The 12916-nt window shown below is 36.7% G+C and overlaps 2 protein-coding genes across 15 annotated transcripts; one reads left to right on the top strand and one right to left on the bottom strand.

The window, feature by feature from the left end:
- Positions 1-1576: 1576 nt before the first annotated feature.
- Positions 1577-3809, top strand: LOC113710576 (protein OCTOPUS-like). The gene has a single exon (XM_027233668.2). It carries the CDS (start codon positions 1830-1832, stop codon positions 3636-3638), a length of 1809 nt encoding a protein of 602 aa, XP_027089469.1. The 5' UTR covers positions 1577-1829; the 3' UTR covers positions 3639-3809.
- Positions 3810-4301: 492 nt separating this feature from the next.
- LOC113710582 (AT-rich interactive domain-containing protein 2-like) lies at positions 4302-7045 on the bottom strand. Of its 14 annotated transcripts, none has more exons than XM_072060573.1 (3): positions 6910-7045; positions 5473-5601; positions 4302-5221 (listed from the first exon to the last, which is right to left on the bottom strand). In XM_072060573.1, the coding sequence occupies exon 3, from the start codon at positions 5207-5209 to the stop codon at positions 4472-4474; it is 738 nt and encodes a 245-aa protein (XP_071916674.1). In that variant the 5' UTR covers positions 5210-5221; positions 5473-5601; positions 6910-7045; the 3' UTR covers positions 4302-4471. The 14 variants fall into 14 exon arrangements, with proteins under 14 accessions (XP_071916674.1, XP_071916659.1, XP_071916660.1 ...); XM_072060558.1 differs by having other exon boundaries at positions 5512-5601; positions 6910-7044; XM_072060559.1 differs by having other exon boundaries at positions 5473-5511; positions 6910-6997.
- Positions 7046-12916: the final 5871 nt, after the last annotated feature.

Below are 12916 nucleotides of genomic sequence, written 5' to 3' on the forward strand. Positions count from 1 at the left end.
ACTTTTACTCTTTTATATTTTTCCGATTTGTTGGTTTTTCGACATTAGTTGACCCTATCATTGGACAACACAGTTTCTACGTTGTCTCTCCCACTCTTCTCTTTTCATCCCCAAATATCTTATCCATTTTTTTCCCATTCAACCGCTTAGCCAAGTAATTAAAAGTGCCAATTTTCTATGGGTCTGTCAAACAAGGGAGTAGGCATTGGTTAAGAGAGAATTTATTTGTTGATATTTTAATGTAACATAATAATTATTAGTATGTGTATTTATATATGATAAATTAAATATAATTTAAGTGTACTAACAAATGCTACATTAGAAAAATCCGTCTTTTATTTCTTTCCCTCTCTAGTGTTGTTAAGGTTGGTGTAAATAATATAATGGATGGGATGAATATCTGTGGTTTTTTTCCTAAGAAAAAAGCCAATATTATTGGCATCAATATTCCCCCTCCAACTCTTGACCGGTTTTAAAGTAGTACTACTTCTTTACCCATAAATTCTAGCTAAAGCTATCTTCCCACATTTCGTTGATGTGGACCAAAGGTTAAGTTGTCCTTAATATCAAATATTAATTAAAAGGATTAAAAGAGGGAAGGTAGAGACAGGTGAGTTGTTGGGTGGTATGCTGAGAACATTAATTACTCGTTGCGAAATGTTAGCCAAGCAATAAATCAAGGAGAAGTTTCTGTTTCCCAAAAAGAAAAGGAAAACATTAGTAAGACTAAACAGAGATGAATGTTATTTGCACTCTATTTTTTGTTATTTGCATTCTCATAATTTGTTTTATAATATAGTTTAATAAATGAAAACTATATGATAAAAATAATAGTGTAAATGTGATTATCAAAAATAAATCAAGGGAATTGATGTTTCGAACTCCCTATTTAGTTTCTTGCACTCCAAATCACTCACTAAAAATAGTCTTTAAAGAGTGCTAGAGGCTAATTAAGAAGTGCAAATATTACTTTTCTAAATCAAAGGTATGTACTATTTAAAATGTAGTTTAGGTGTTAAAATTTTGAAAAAATAAAATTAATTAGAATTATGCACAAAATGCAAGAGAGGATGATGATTATCGATGCTTATTCGCATAATTTGTTAAGTGTGATTTAAATGTATTACTCCCTCCGTCCCACTTTGATAGTCCTGTGTTCCTTTTTCATCTGTTCTAAATTGTAGTCAACTTTCCAATTGAAGAATGTAGTTGTATTTTAATTTTCCTAAAATACCCTTATTCAATTTAAGTTGTCGTTACTATAAACCTACCACATTTAATGAGAGTTGACTCTTTTTTTACCATCAATTCAAGTTCTCATAAAATTGTACTCTATTTAATGTGATGATATTTTAGGAAAATAGCAATCTAAATTTACTTTTCCAACAAAGTTAACTACTTTTTCTTAAATTGTGTGAAAAAAGAAACAAGACTATTAAAGTGGGACGGAGAGAGTAATTAGTATTCAATAAACACTCATTAGAAAAATCTATAAAATCAATACTTAAAAAAAAAAAAAAAAAATCAGTGTGCAAATCCCAAGCCCCAAAGGCAGCACAAGGGAACCCCGGATTGAGTGAGTGAGGGTTTATCGAAGGAAAGGCCCAGCGTCTGTCTGTTCACACTTAGTCATCCATTCGTCTTCGGATACCTTGTCTTGCAACTCTGCCATTCTCGTTTTCTGCACTGTTACTTATCACAGTACCACTACTGTCACCACACCTCTTAATCTTGTTTTCTTCCATACTTCTTCACACCATTTCCGCCCCTGTTTGCAGCTCCACCTTCTAAAAAATGAACCCATTTCGGATCACCCATTTCCAAATCCAATGACTCGTAATAAACCCGAATTTCAAGCCCATCCACCTCGTACCCGCCGCCTTTCCTCATGTCACCTCCACCCGGCTGATCCGGCCACCGGCATTTGCGCTTCTTGCTTACGCGAGCGCCTCTGCGGCCTCGACTCTTCCGCTGACCTCCTCGAACCCTCTTTTTCTGCTGCAGTCATCCCGTCTCTCGGCAATGGCGACCTCGCCGGAGCTGGACCAGTTAATTGCCTGAACAAAGCTGCAGCCGCCACGTCGTCTCCGGAGTTGCGCCGTTGTAGGTCTGTTTTTACTGCTAAATGCGAAGCTTCCACCAGCTTCGCCGAGCCCAGGCGCAGGTCCTGCGACGTTAGGGCTCGAAACGTGAAAAGTCTGGCCCATCTGTTTGATGTGGACGATGAATGTAGTAATGGATCTAACAGGGAGTCCAAGGTTGAATCCAAGAATATTACCACGGCTGCTGCTGCTGAGTTCGGAGAAGAAATTAAAGTAGAAAATGCAGGAGGAAACAGGGATCCCCATGTTGCATTCAATGGGGACGAGGAGGAGGAGAAGGAGGATGATTTGGAAGAAGGAGAGGTCAAGACGATGAAAGAACACATAGATCTAGAACTGCAGAGCAAGGGCCAGAGGTCGAAAGATTTTAAGGAATTAGCTGGAAATATAAGGGAGGCAGCTTCTGTTTTCAGCAAGAAATTGCAAAAATGGAAGCAGAAGCAGAAGAAAAAGGTTCTTTATAGCAATGATGGAGGCACTGTTGATGGGATTAATTGTGAAGTAAATGGTCCAAAAGGGAAGAAATTGGAGGAAACTCAGTCTGTGGCTGCGGATTATGCAATGGGCAGGAGATCTTGTGATACAGAGCCTAGGTTTTCTGTTGATGCTGGGAGATTGTCTGTGGAGGGCGGGCGCTTTTCGATTGATGAGCCGAGAGCTTCTTGGGATGGGTATTTGATCGCTAGGACTATTCCCAGGCTTGCTCCGATGTTGTCAGTTGTGGACAATGCGATTTTAAGTGGCGGAAATAGGATTGATCATCATAGAGTATCTGTTGACGGGCAAATGCATTCGATAATGGAAGATGAGACCAGTTCTGGAGGGTCAGCTCAGTCTAATTCGGATTCCTCGTCTTCTCAAAGGCGAAGTAGTTTTGATAGGTCAAGCTCTGTTAGGAGTTTTGGGAAGAAGATGGCGGTATTGGATGGGGATTATGCGAAGGCCTCTCCTGGAAGGCTGGTAATTACGGAGAGGGAATTGAAAGATTGGCATTTGAATTCGATCAAAGATGATCACAAGAAGAAATTTGAATCTTCTTCCAGGGAGAACTCTCCTGCTCTTGAAGATAGAAGTAATTTGGGGTCAAAGAAGCCTGTTAGGTGGCGAAGGGTGTTGAACGTGTTTGGTTTCAAGCAAAAGTCCTGTGAAAACAAGTTTGAAAAACCAATGGGGGATTGTTCACCTGCTCAGGCTTGTGAGAAGCAAGAAAAGGAGGCTGGTGAAGAAATCAAAGCTGCCACTCATTGGAAGCTTATGAGGAGCAGTAGCATTGTTGGTGCAAGACGTTCTTGTGAGGTGATCAGGTCAAGTAATGGTATGATGAGTCTTGGTGATGATTCTGACTGGGCCAACAGGAGCCGGGAAGAATTTGTGCTGGGACGAAATCACCGAGCTACATATGCTTCAAGCAATTTGGATGATGGTGTTTTACCATTTTATTTGACACCCTTGAGGACTTCCAGGAACGGGAAATCGAGAAGGGACAAGCTGCAAGACTCACATTTTGTTGATGGGAGTCTTTTACGGCTCAACTGAATATTAAAATTTCTGAGTGCGCATTGAGTTAATACTATGACTTTGTAAGGATTACTAGTTGTTTCTCTTCTTGTTTATGGGTGATAGCAAGGCAGGACCAGCATGTTGTAACTCTACTGTTTTTAGGCAGTATCCATGACATAATAATACGAGTTACAGCATTTTTGTGTCTTGGTTTTCCACATGTTTGTTCCTTTTCATTGTTGGGCTCTTATTATGCCTAAGAAATAGTGAAAGTTACCAGCAGCAATATGTGCTTTGATGACATTTGTTATTGTGTAAGAATTACTCGGTACTATAGATATCTAAAGTGCTCTTATCAGCAGCCTCCGATCCCCAATTATGGTGGCGCAAATTTCCGGAGAAGTGCAGGTTCAGTGGCTTATTCAGCCCCCTACTATATTGCATCCCCCATACTAATGAAAATTTTGCTTTCGAGGACAAATTACAATAGGCATTTATACAGATGGATTAAAAAAATGTAGATCTAGTGGAGGCGCGAGACTCGACTCAAATAAAGATTCGCAATTTGCGCTTCTTGGCACCGGTTCTAATGAAAATCCAACTTGTTCTCCCCCATACTAATGAATGAGAGTCAGATATAGCTTTCGAAATTAAGCCTTTAAAATGGCACAATCGCCTTTCAGCTGAGACATCAAAACGCACAACAACAAACAAGTTGATAGATATGAATGAACTTTACATGCCTTCAAGAAAACTGAGTTTGGAAAACCTAGTCCTGCTTCAGCTATTATACTATCTACAAACAAAGGATGAACTCCACACACAAGGGCATGGGGTGTCATAAGATCAGAAAGTTGCTTATTGCAGCATCATCTTCGACCCATCAGGTATTTGGTCTTCACATATTTGGAAATACTTGAGGTAACATGATTGGCCTGGAGCCGCTTTCTAGATCCCTTGGCAGGAGGAGTCTCTTCCGATTCATCATCTGTGTCAATCCTTGAAGAGCCCAACCTGGTTTGTTTAGCTATTCGCCGTAGAATATGTACATTTAAGTAGTAATTTACTATTGTCTCTCTGCTTTGACAAGGTAAGTACTCAAGGGCGGAATTGATTAAACTCTGACCAAAAGATTTGGCATGTATTCTCACAACATCCTTGAACTTCTTCTGTTCTTCCAAAGTCCATAACTTGGAAACATCTTCTCCCATGCTTTCAAATTTCCATTGCCAAAAGGCAGGCCCCAGATCAGATTGCAGCTGGATTTTCTTAGCATTGATGTGCTGTCTAACGCATTCAACAGATCCAGGGGATACACATGAACAAGACTTGGGTCTTCCTTTTCCGATCACATCTCCAGAGACTTCCAGGCTTCTGCCTTTAGTTGGCCATACCTTGATGCTTAACCACTTTGAACTGCGAGATTTCCTGTGCATGTTGTGCTGACCATTCTTGTGTAGGGAAACAGGCAAAGCTGGCAGATCAGCCTGAAAACGAGGTCCGACTGGAATTGCGAGTCTGAGACTATCATCACATATGTACTCTATCCAACCTTTAGGAACTGGATCGTTCTCCTTCTGGATATGGAGTTCCTTTGAGGGCTTCATTTCTTCGTCCTTCTGAAGACAATCAACAATGAGAAAAATGCTCCAAAGGGACTGGCAATCTCAAGTACTTTGTAGGTGTAGGTACACAAGCAAATAGATGCAAGATGCTTGATACTGCTAAGCACGTTCGTTAGTCTAGATAAAATAGGACAATGCACAAGATGAACTCCAACGAATTGCTAATTTGAACTATAGAATTCATGAAAAGAATTGTGCAAGACTCAGTGCATTCATGCAATAAAAGACACATCAAGCACCATCACCTGTCATTATTTTTAACCAGTAAAGCAAGGGGAAGGAACCTGTTCAAGATGGAGAAGATGATATTAGCAAGCGAATAGCTTCTTCGGATTGCACGATTCCACTCTCCCAATACTGTGTGCTGGGGGAGGCTGTAATGCTATTGATTAAAATTGATTTTATGTCATCGTAGGCCGCTAAATTGTACAGAAAAGAAATACTACTATCAGTTAGCAAATACTACATGCAGACAACAGTTTTCAAAAGCACCTCAAAGACACAGAGCTAGCGATTCAGCAAAATAGCTTTGCCTTCCACCAAAAGAAGGCGTTGCTTTGCATAAGCAATTGATTTTGGTGACGACAATTCATTGCTTCTCCTCCGAAAAAAAAAAGGAGAGAAAATAGTTCATTTATCTTACAACACAAAATTTCAAGAAGCCCACCAAGCTTGTACTCTGTTTATGGATTCCAGCCAATAAACGGAGGCCAACAAGATTCTAGCATGAGATTGAAATTATCTGTTACAAGAATATGCGGGGAAATAAATAAAATCAAATGAAATAAAAAAAAACCTCCATTTTGCTGGTAATTGCCGTTTACGTTTAGATGGTCGGAGCAATCTTCATTGAAAACAAGAGAAGCAAAAATTTTGCTGAATCGCTTAAGCTTCAATCTACCCATGCATGAATTGAATAACACATTTCTAGTGTTGCGAATTCTACACAACTTGAATTGAATTCGAGTTATCCATTTACCGGTGCACCGGGAATTAATATTCAAGAAAATTTCTGATATATGAAATTAAACCCTAACCCTGGATATCGGCTAAACAGAGCGTCCGAACCGATATTAGAGGAATTTAGGATTCAAGAAGGAATTGTATTGTTTCAATGATTTTTTTTTGGGCTGTCAGACTGCATATTTTTTTCATTTTGTTTTAAACGGATAAATAGTATTTAGCAAATTTCTTTATTCTTAGACCAGAAATATCCGCAAATATTTCAGCTAAAATCTCTAAAACGAATATCCAAGGAAGAAAATTACCAACAAAAAAATGGTTACTAGGATTAACTAATTTTGAGTCATAGAAATTAATTTTTTAATTTATATCCAAAAAAATTGGGAATTTTTATTTGTAAAACTTAAATTCTTTTGGGAGAGGGAAATGGAATGCAAATTATGGTAAAATGATTGAAAGTATAACAAATACCTAAAAAAAAATACCAATAGATAAGCCTCTTCTAATGCTTTGATCTTCTTCGACAATTTTTAGTAAGAAACAATTGCCTGTCTTATGCCTCTGATTCTTGCTATTAAAGATGATACAACAACAAATAAATGAAGACAACTATAATGTGAAGGAAAAAGGTGACAAATAGCTTTTGGAGAAAAGGAAATTGACTAGTATAGTACTTTTCCAAAGAGTCCCTATAAAGAATGGAGTTTGGGAACACACACCTATATTGTTATGGAGAGGTTGAACACTTAAAGATGCATGTTGCTCTTCTCAAGCATAGCCCTTGCAATATAACAAATGAGAGTTGTGGGAAGCTAGTTGACACAATATATAGGTGGCAAGTGAGGACTTGCATCATCCCTCAAAGCCAATCAACTCAATTCTCAGGCTTTAATAGTTCATTTGAATTACTAAATGAGATGGTAGCCCATTAAAGAAGGGCCTTTAGATTTACATAGATCCGATCTAGAGACCTACTTATAGACCGTGTAATTTAAGAGAAATTCACCTATAAGAAGTGATTTAAAATCACGATATTTTAAATAATAGATGCAAATATAAAATTTCTAAAATCAAGAAGATGAGCTATCTTTAGTTTATGACTGTCGCTTAAATAGGACTTTCCAATCGAATAGCATATGGTCACAGTGATGTATGACAATGTAAGAAAAGTGATAGTAAATATTAAAGTCTGTCTAATGGGTGCTTATATCACTAATATTATTTTGAAAATTACATACATTATACAAATCAAAATTGTCATTGGATATAGGATTTTAAAATCTATAAATAAGATATCGATGTATATCCCTAAAATTTTAGGTAAGAGAGAAAATAATAGTAGGTTTTGGAGGTTAAGCAAGTAATATAATACAAAAATCCAATTGATTTTTTTTTATTATAAAAAGCAGACTTCATTAACAAATTATTGAAAATCGTCCAGCGTGATTTGATCTATATCTCTACCCTAATGGTAGGTTAAACATAAAAATTACAAATCTGCATTTTAACAAATGCAATAGATCCAAAAAAATTATGAACAAATCTAAAAAATAAAAGAAATTTCAAAATTGTCTCTAACAGATAAATCACTGTAGCTCCCTACTATGTATATTCCAATCACTGGGTTTATTAATCAATGATTTTAAACTCTAATAATATGATGCGATCTGTCGAATTAGATCCAAAATTCCAAAAATATTTCAGATTTGACGACCAAATCTGAAGTAAATTAAGATCTAAAAATAAAAAAAAAGAAGAAAAACACAAAAATCTCCATAGTAATCTATAGGAGAATAGAAAATTCTCACTTAGAATTTCTAGGAGAAATAGAAAAGCTTCATTAAAAAAAAATTCAGGAAAGAGTTTATTAGAAAAACAAAACAAAACAAAATGAAATTCATGGGAAGGAGACCATCACGTGATCTCCCTCCCTAAGGGAATGTGTTTTAAGAGAGGAGGGGAAATTGGGAAAAGTTGAAGAAGAGGAGAGGTAGAAAGAAAAGGGTTGATTTCTGATAAGATAAACAGGTTTGCAAAAATCCAATTGATGGTTGAGGATTGTATATAAAATTTCCAAACTAAGAAGATGGGGGAAGGTTAAGTTGGGTGGTAAAACGGAAAAGATTGTAAATATAAGGTTCTAAATTCAAAATCACATTTAAAAAAAAAATAAAATAGAAACTAGGAAGATAACTGAATAATCTTTCCCAATCACTTATATATTAGCAAAATGATAAGAATAAAAGAAAATTTAAAAGTACCCGTTTTCCATGGGTTCTTCCATTGATGGGCTCAGTGTCTATAGAATAAATTTTCTTCGCTAAATTGCCTTTTCTTTTTTGCTTTTGATCCATCGCCAAAATGAAATTGTGCTGCATAATATGCATGGAGTGGGTCAAATTAAATGAGTTGGTATATTGAGTAGCTCGATAATTATTCGATGTCTCTTTTTTCTATTAAAGGAGATGGTCAAGTCTGCATTCCATCATACTAATATTTATTTTTAGTACAACATTGTTACAATTAATACTATAATGGAAAAAGAAGACGGAGATGAACCTATCTAATTTATTAAAATGCTTTATGAGAGTTAAATAACTTTCGATCATATGCCAAAAAATTCTGAAAAGGAAACACAATTAGAGGGTTTGACCCCTAATCTTCGCCCACGGGGCATGGAGGGACTTACTTAGTCCCTCTTCTGGTGGCCATACCAATCAATGTACCTACTAATCAAGACATCAAAAGAAAGGTGGGGAAGAAGGATATTGTCTTTGACAAAAGGCGCCAAATTAAGTGCGTGAATGCGCAGGAAAATGATTCATGGTAATGTTTGCTATTTAGTTTATTTTACAATTATATTTTTTTCTTACATGGACTTACCAAGAGTGATCATTCTTGAGGTAAAAAGACAATAGCAATACGCTTTCAAATGTCAAAGGGAAGGAAGGTAAAAAAAGACGACGTTGTGTTTGTCGAAATTAAAACACTTGTTGGTAATATTAATACGTGTCACTCAAGTAATTTAGTTTTTCTTATACGGAATTCACATAAAATTGTCATTCTTGAATCAAAAGCAAAGTAGGAATTGGTTTGTAAAATTAAAAAAAAAATCTAGGGAATTAAATCTGTGTAAATTTAAATATTTAATTGATTAACAGGGATGATATTTTGGACCTATATAAATTTCACCTCATTGAATAAATCTGAGAAACTTTCTAAGCCAATATACAGATTGGAAGCCAATTCACTAAATGAAGATCTATTAACCACAACCAACCAAAAGATCCATGGAAAACTGTAGGGCACAACGTTTATTGTGCTCAAATCTGATGACTTAAGAGGGTTTTTGGAGCTAGTCACTATACTTTTATACGGTTTAATTAGTTAAACCTATCATGGTAGTTGTGGATTCTACTCAAAATTTATTTATCATGATCAGATTTAATTTATGCCTCATATTGTTTACATTTCAGATTATGTACTGTACTGACTAATTGGACTATTGAACAAAGAAATACTCTTTCTCTCAGACTTGACACTAACATGTCAAGCGAGAACCAAACCCCTAATAAAGCCTCTTATCAACTTCTGACTCGACCATGAATCAGTTCGGAACCAACCAAAATTCATCCAATTGGATCACTCAACAACTATACGAGTAATATATTCTGGGCATTTAGATAATTCTTCTATATATCCTTGGAATATATTCTGGGCATTCTATTAAAGCACAAGGTATCATCCAAAGATTGCTAGAAATGAAAAGTACTAAAACACGTACCAGCAAAGCAGCTACATAAGATTTACATTTCCTGGACCAATGCCGTAACAAGTACAACAACTCTAGTAATAACAATTCCGGTACTTCTCCTGAATTGGCAAGATCAGCTGCACCAATTGCACCCTTGTGTCAAAGTCCATGTGCCACTACTTCTCTTCTTTGCTATGAGAATATGGGCAGTTGTATGACATTCTGTCTATATACTACAATACAAGAAAAGTATACTCCAAACTAAGTATCCAGTTTCCAGCCTGTTATGTGCGAAACCACTCGGAGGATTGTTCCCTGCCTCGTGAGTTTCATCGCTTCCCTGTCAAGTACTTATTCTGGGTACCATTAGCCTTGGAGGTTTCTCCAATAACCTCGTCATCATCATCGTCTGTGTCAATTTCAGCCGCAGTACGGTTCAACCTGGTTCTCTTGCGAATTCTCCAGCTGGGAAGGTAAAAATTAAAGTAGTAGCTGACTATGCTTGCTCTACTTTTGTTGGGCAGAAATTGACTGGCCAGCTGCAGAAAAGTTTTACGCGTTGATGAGGGAAGGTTCCTTTTCTTCATCACAGAGTTGAACCTAAGCATATCCCCTAAAGTCCAGGAATCAGTAGAATCTTCTCCCATCTCATCAAATTTCCAGGTTTGAAAAGCAGGCCCCAATTCAGCCTTCAGTTTTCCTCTTTCCTCCACCATATGACGATGAACACAGTCAACAGATCCAGGCATTTGGCAATTACAAGCATCCCCCTCGTGCGTCGAACTGTTGTTCGTCTCTTGGCTAGGTTGGTTTGGTTCATTTCTTGACCATATCTTCGTACCAAACCACTTTCGATTGTTTGGGTTGCTGGCGTACTGGTCCTTAGTGGACAAGATAGGCAAATAAGCTTGAAATGGATCTTTTTTGGGGATTTCCTCGTACTCTGATTCGTTAGCTACCTCCGGGATTACCTTTGGACCTCCTGATTCATTCCTAATATAAGGGACTACCCCCCGCTCTTGCTGAATAAAATTTATCCAATCCCTTTTGCACTCCTTGGGGTTCTCAACTTTGAGTAGTCGCTTTCGCTTCTGTTTACTTGACATGCTGGTCATTTCAAGTCACCAACGAGGGTGTGAGACATAGAGATGTTCCAATTAGATCCGTGCGGTTGGATATGAATCAAAATATTGTAATTCGTAGTTCTGACGAATGTACCTGATGAAGTCCAGGAGATGAAAGACTGAATTGGTTCAGATGGCAAAAGTTATTGGATCCTGGTATTCTGCGTACAAGACGACAGAAACATAGGAAAAGAATAAAGGATTAGCAATGTTCTACAGACTTGCGAAGGAGGACAAAGCAAAACGTACAGGAGATGTAAGACACATGATATTCATGGAAAAAAGTCGCAAGTAAATGCATATTTTGCTTGCATGTCGATTAATTTGACATGTCAACGTGTACATCAGCACTCGATTCTTGCTCCCTAAGTAAGAGCGTTCTAATCTCTGAATATTATGCAAAGGAAAACAATAATTTCTTAAGAAATTCTGTAAGTCTGATGACCGAAAGTTACAATAAAATTATAATGCTCAATATGATAGCAACTGCAATCTAGGAAATGGACCATATGAAGAAGACGAAGGAGTACATTTCTTCAACTTTCAATAGTTATATCTCCAAAAAATAAACATAAAAAAAAAGAAAATTTCAGTAATTAGAAAATTAAAATTGACCGAAGTGCCTTTGATCCAAAAATTCAATCATGCAAACCAAACTAGAAGAACATACATTTATAATATGGTAATTCAGTTACCAAATCTAACACATTTTAGGTTGTGATTTTTTTCAGAAAAAATTCAAGAATAAGAAAATCTTGCAAGCCCGCTAAGGAAACCTTGTACTCCATCTATTTTTCTCGTCTCTACCATTATATAATAGAGTGTGTTTGGATTGTAAATTATTTGAGATATTTTTAATGTAATATTTTTTGTGATGTGATGTATGTGAGATAAAAAGGTAATTGAGAAGATCAAAAAGTGTATTAAAAATTGTAATGGTGATATAAGTAAATAAATTTGAACAAATAATCTCCCGACCAAACACACTAAGATTCGTTCCTGCTCTGCAAAAGTCATCCGAAACTCAAGGCTAATTTTGGCATTTTATTGGTTGAACCAGCTCCAAGTACAACCCTATATTGTATATTCCGCAGGCCGCAAAGTATAGAGCTGTAATCCAAGTAAATAAAACAAGAAAAGTTTATATTAAAAAAAAAGAAAAGGAACGGTGATAAATTTTGTTTTTCCTCTTTCTTTTCTCGAGCCCGCCATTTTTCAAATTCAATATCGAAACAAAAATACAAAAAAGATAATCGAGAGAGTTCTCCGAGTCGTTTCAACCAAATATTACCCGACATTAACGAAAATACCAGCAGAAAGAAATATTACCTCTCCAATACAAACAGAAACCTTTCGCCTGAGAATAGTCTGCGGGTTCTGCAATGAAGAATGGTAATAGCCCAGTTCCTCTGTAATGTCGTTGAAATCTGACGTTCTCCTCTTACTTGTTGTCTTTACCTCTGTTTTACAGCTGGAATCTGACTGTTATAATTCGTTTTTAGCGTCTGTGGTAGATTTCTGATCTCGTTCTCTCCTCCGAAAACGCAAATCTTCAGAAGAAGATGATTCGGTTCTCTGAGTTGAAGATTCAATGCAAAAGAATCAGATATAATATCGATTCCCATTCAAGATATAGCAGGTTCTCTATTAGATTATGATTTTTCAGCTGTTTTCTCCAAAGAGATGAAGAAACTCAAGGCCCTAACCGCAAATTTATTGCGATTTCATGACTTTCTGATCGATGAAATCTCCATATGAGAATCGAATGAGTCGTTGTCTTGAAATTGTTATGATCACGATATTCAAGAAAATAACCGAGTTTTCAGATAATTTTCGTAAAGTTTGAGG

The sequence above is a fragment of the Coffea arabica genome, chromosome 1e (assembly GCF_036785885.1).
Source record: "Coffea arabica cultivar ET-39 chromosome 1e, Coffea Arabica ET-39 HiFi, whole genome shotgun sequence".
In the NCBI taxonomy this organism is placed as follows: Eukaryota; Viridiplantae; Streptophyta; class Magnoliopsida; order Gentianales; family Rubiaceae; genus Coffea; species Coffea arabica.

Coding starts and splice junctions, on each gene's coding strand:
- LOC113710582 (XM_072060573.1), bottom strand. CDS start 5,209: ATGAAGCCCTCAAAGGAACTCCATATCCAGAAGGAGAACGATCCAGTT.
- LOC113710576 (XM_027233668.2), top strand. CDS start 1,830: ATGACTCGTAATAAACCCGAATTTCAAGCCCATCCACCTCGTACCCGC.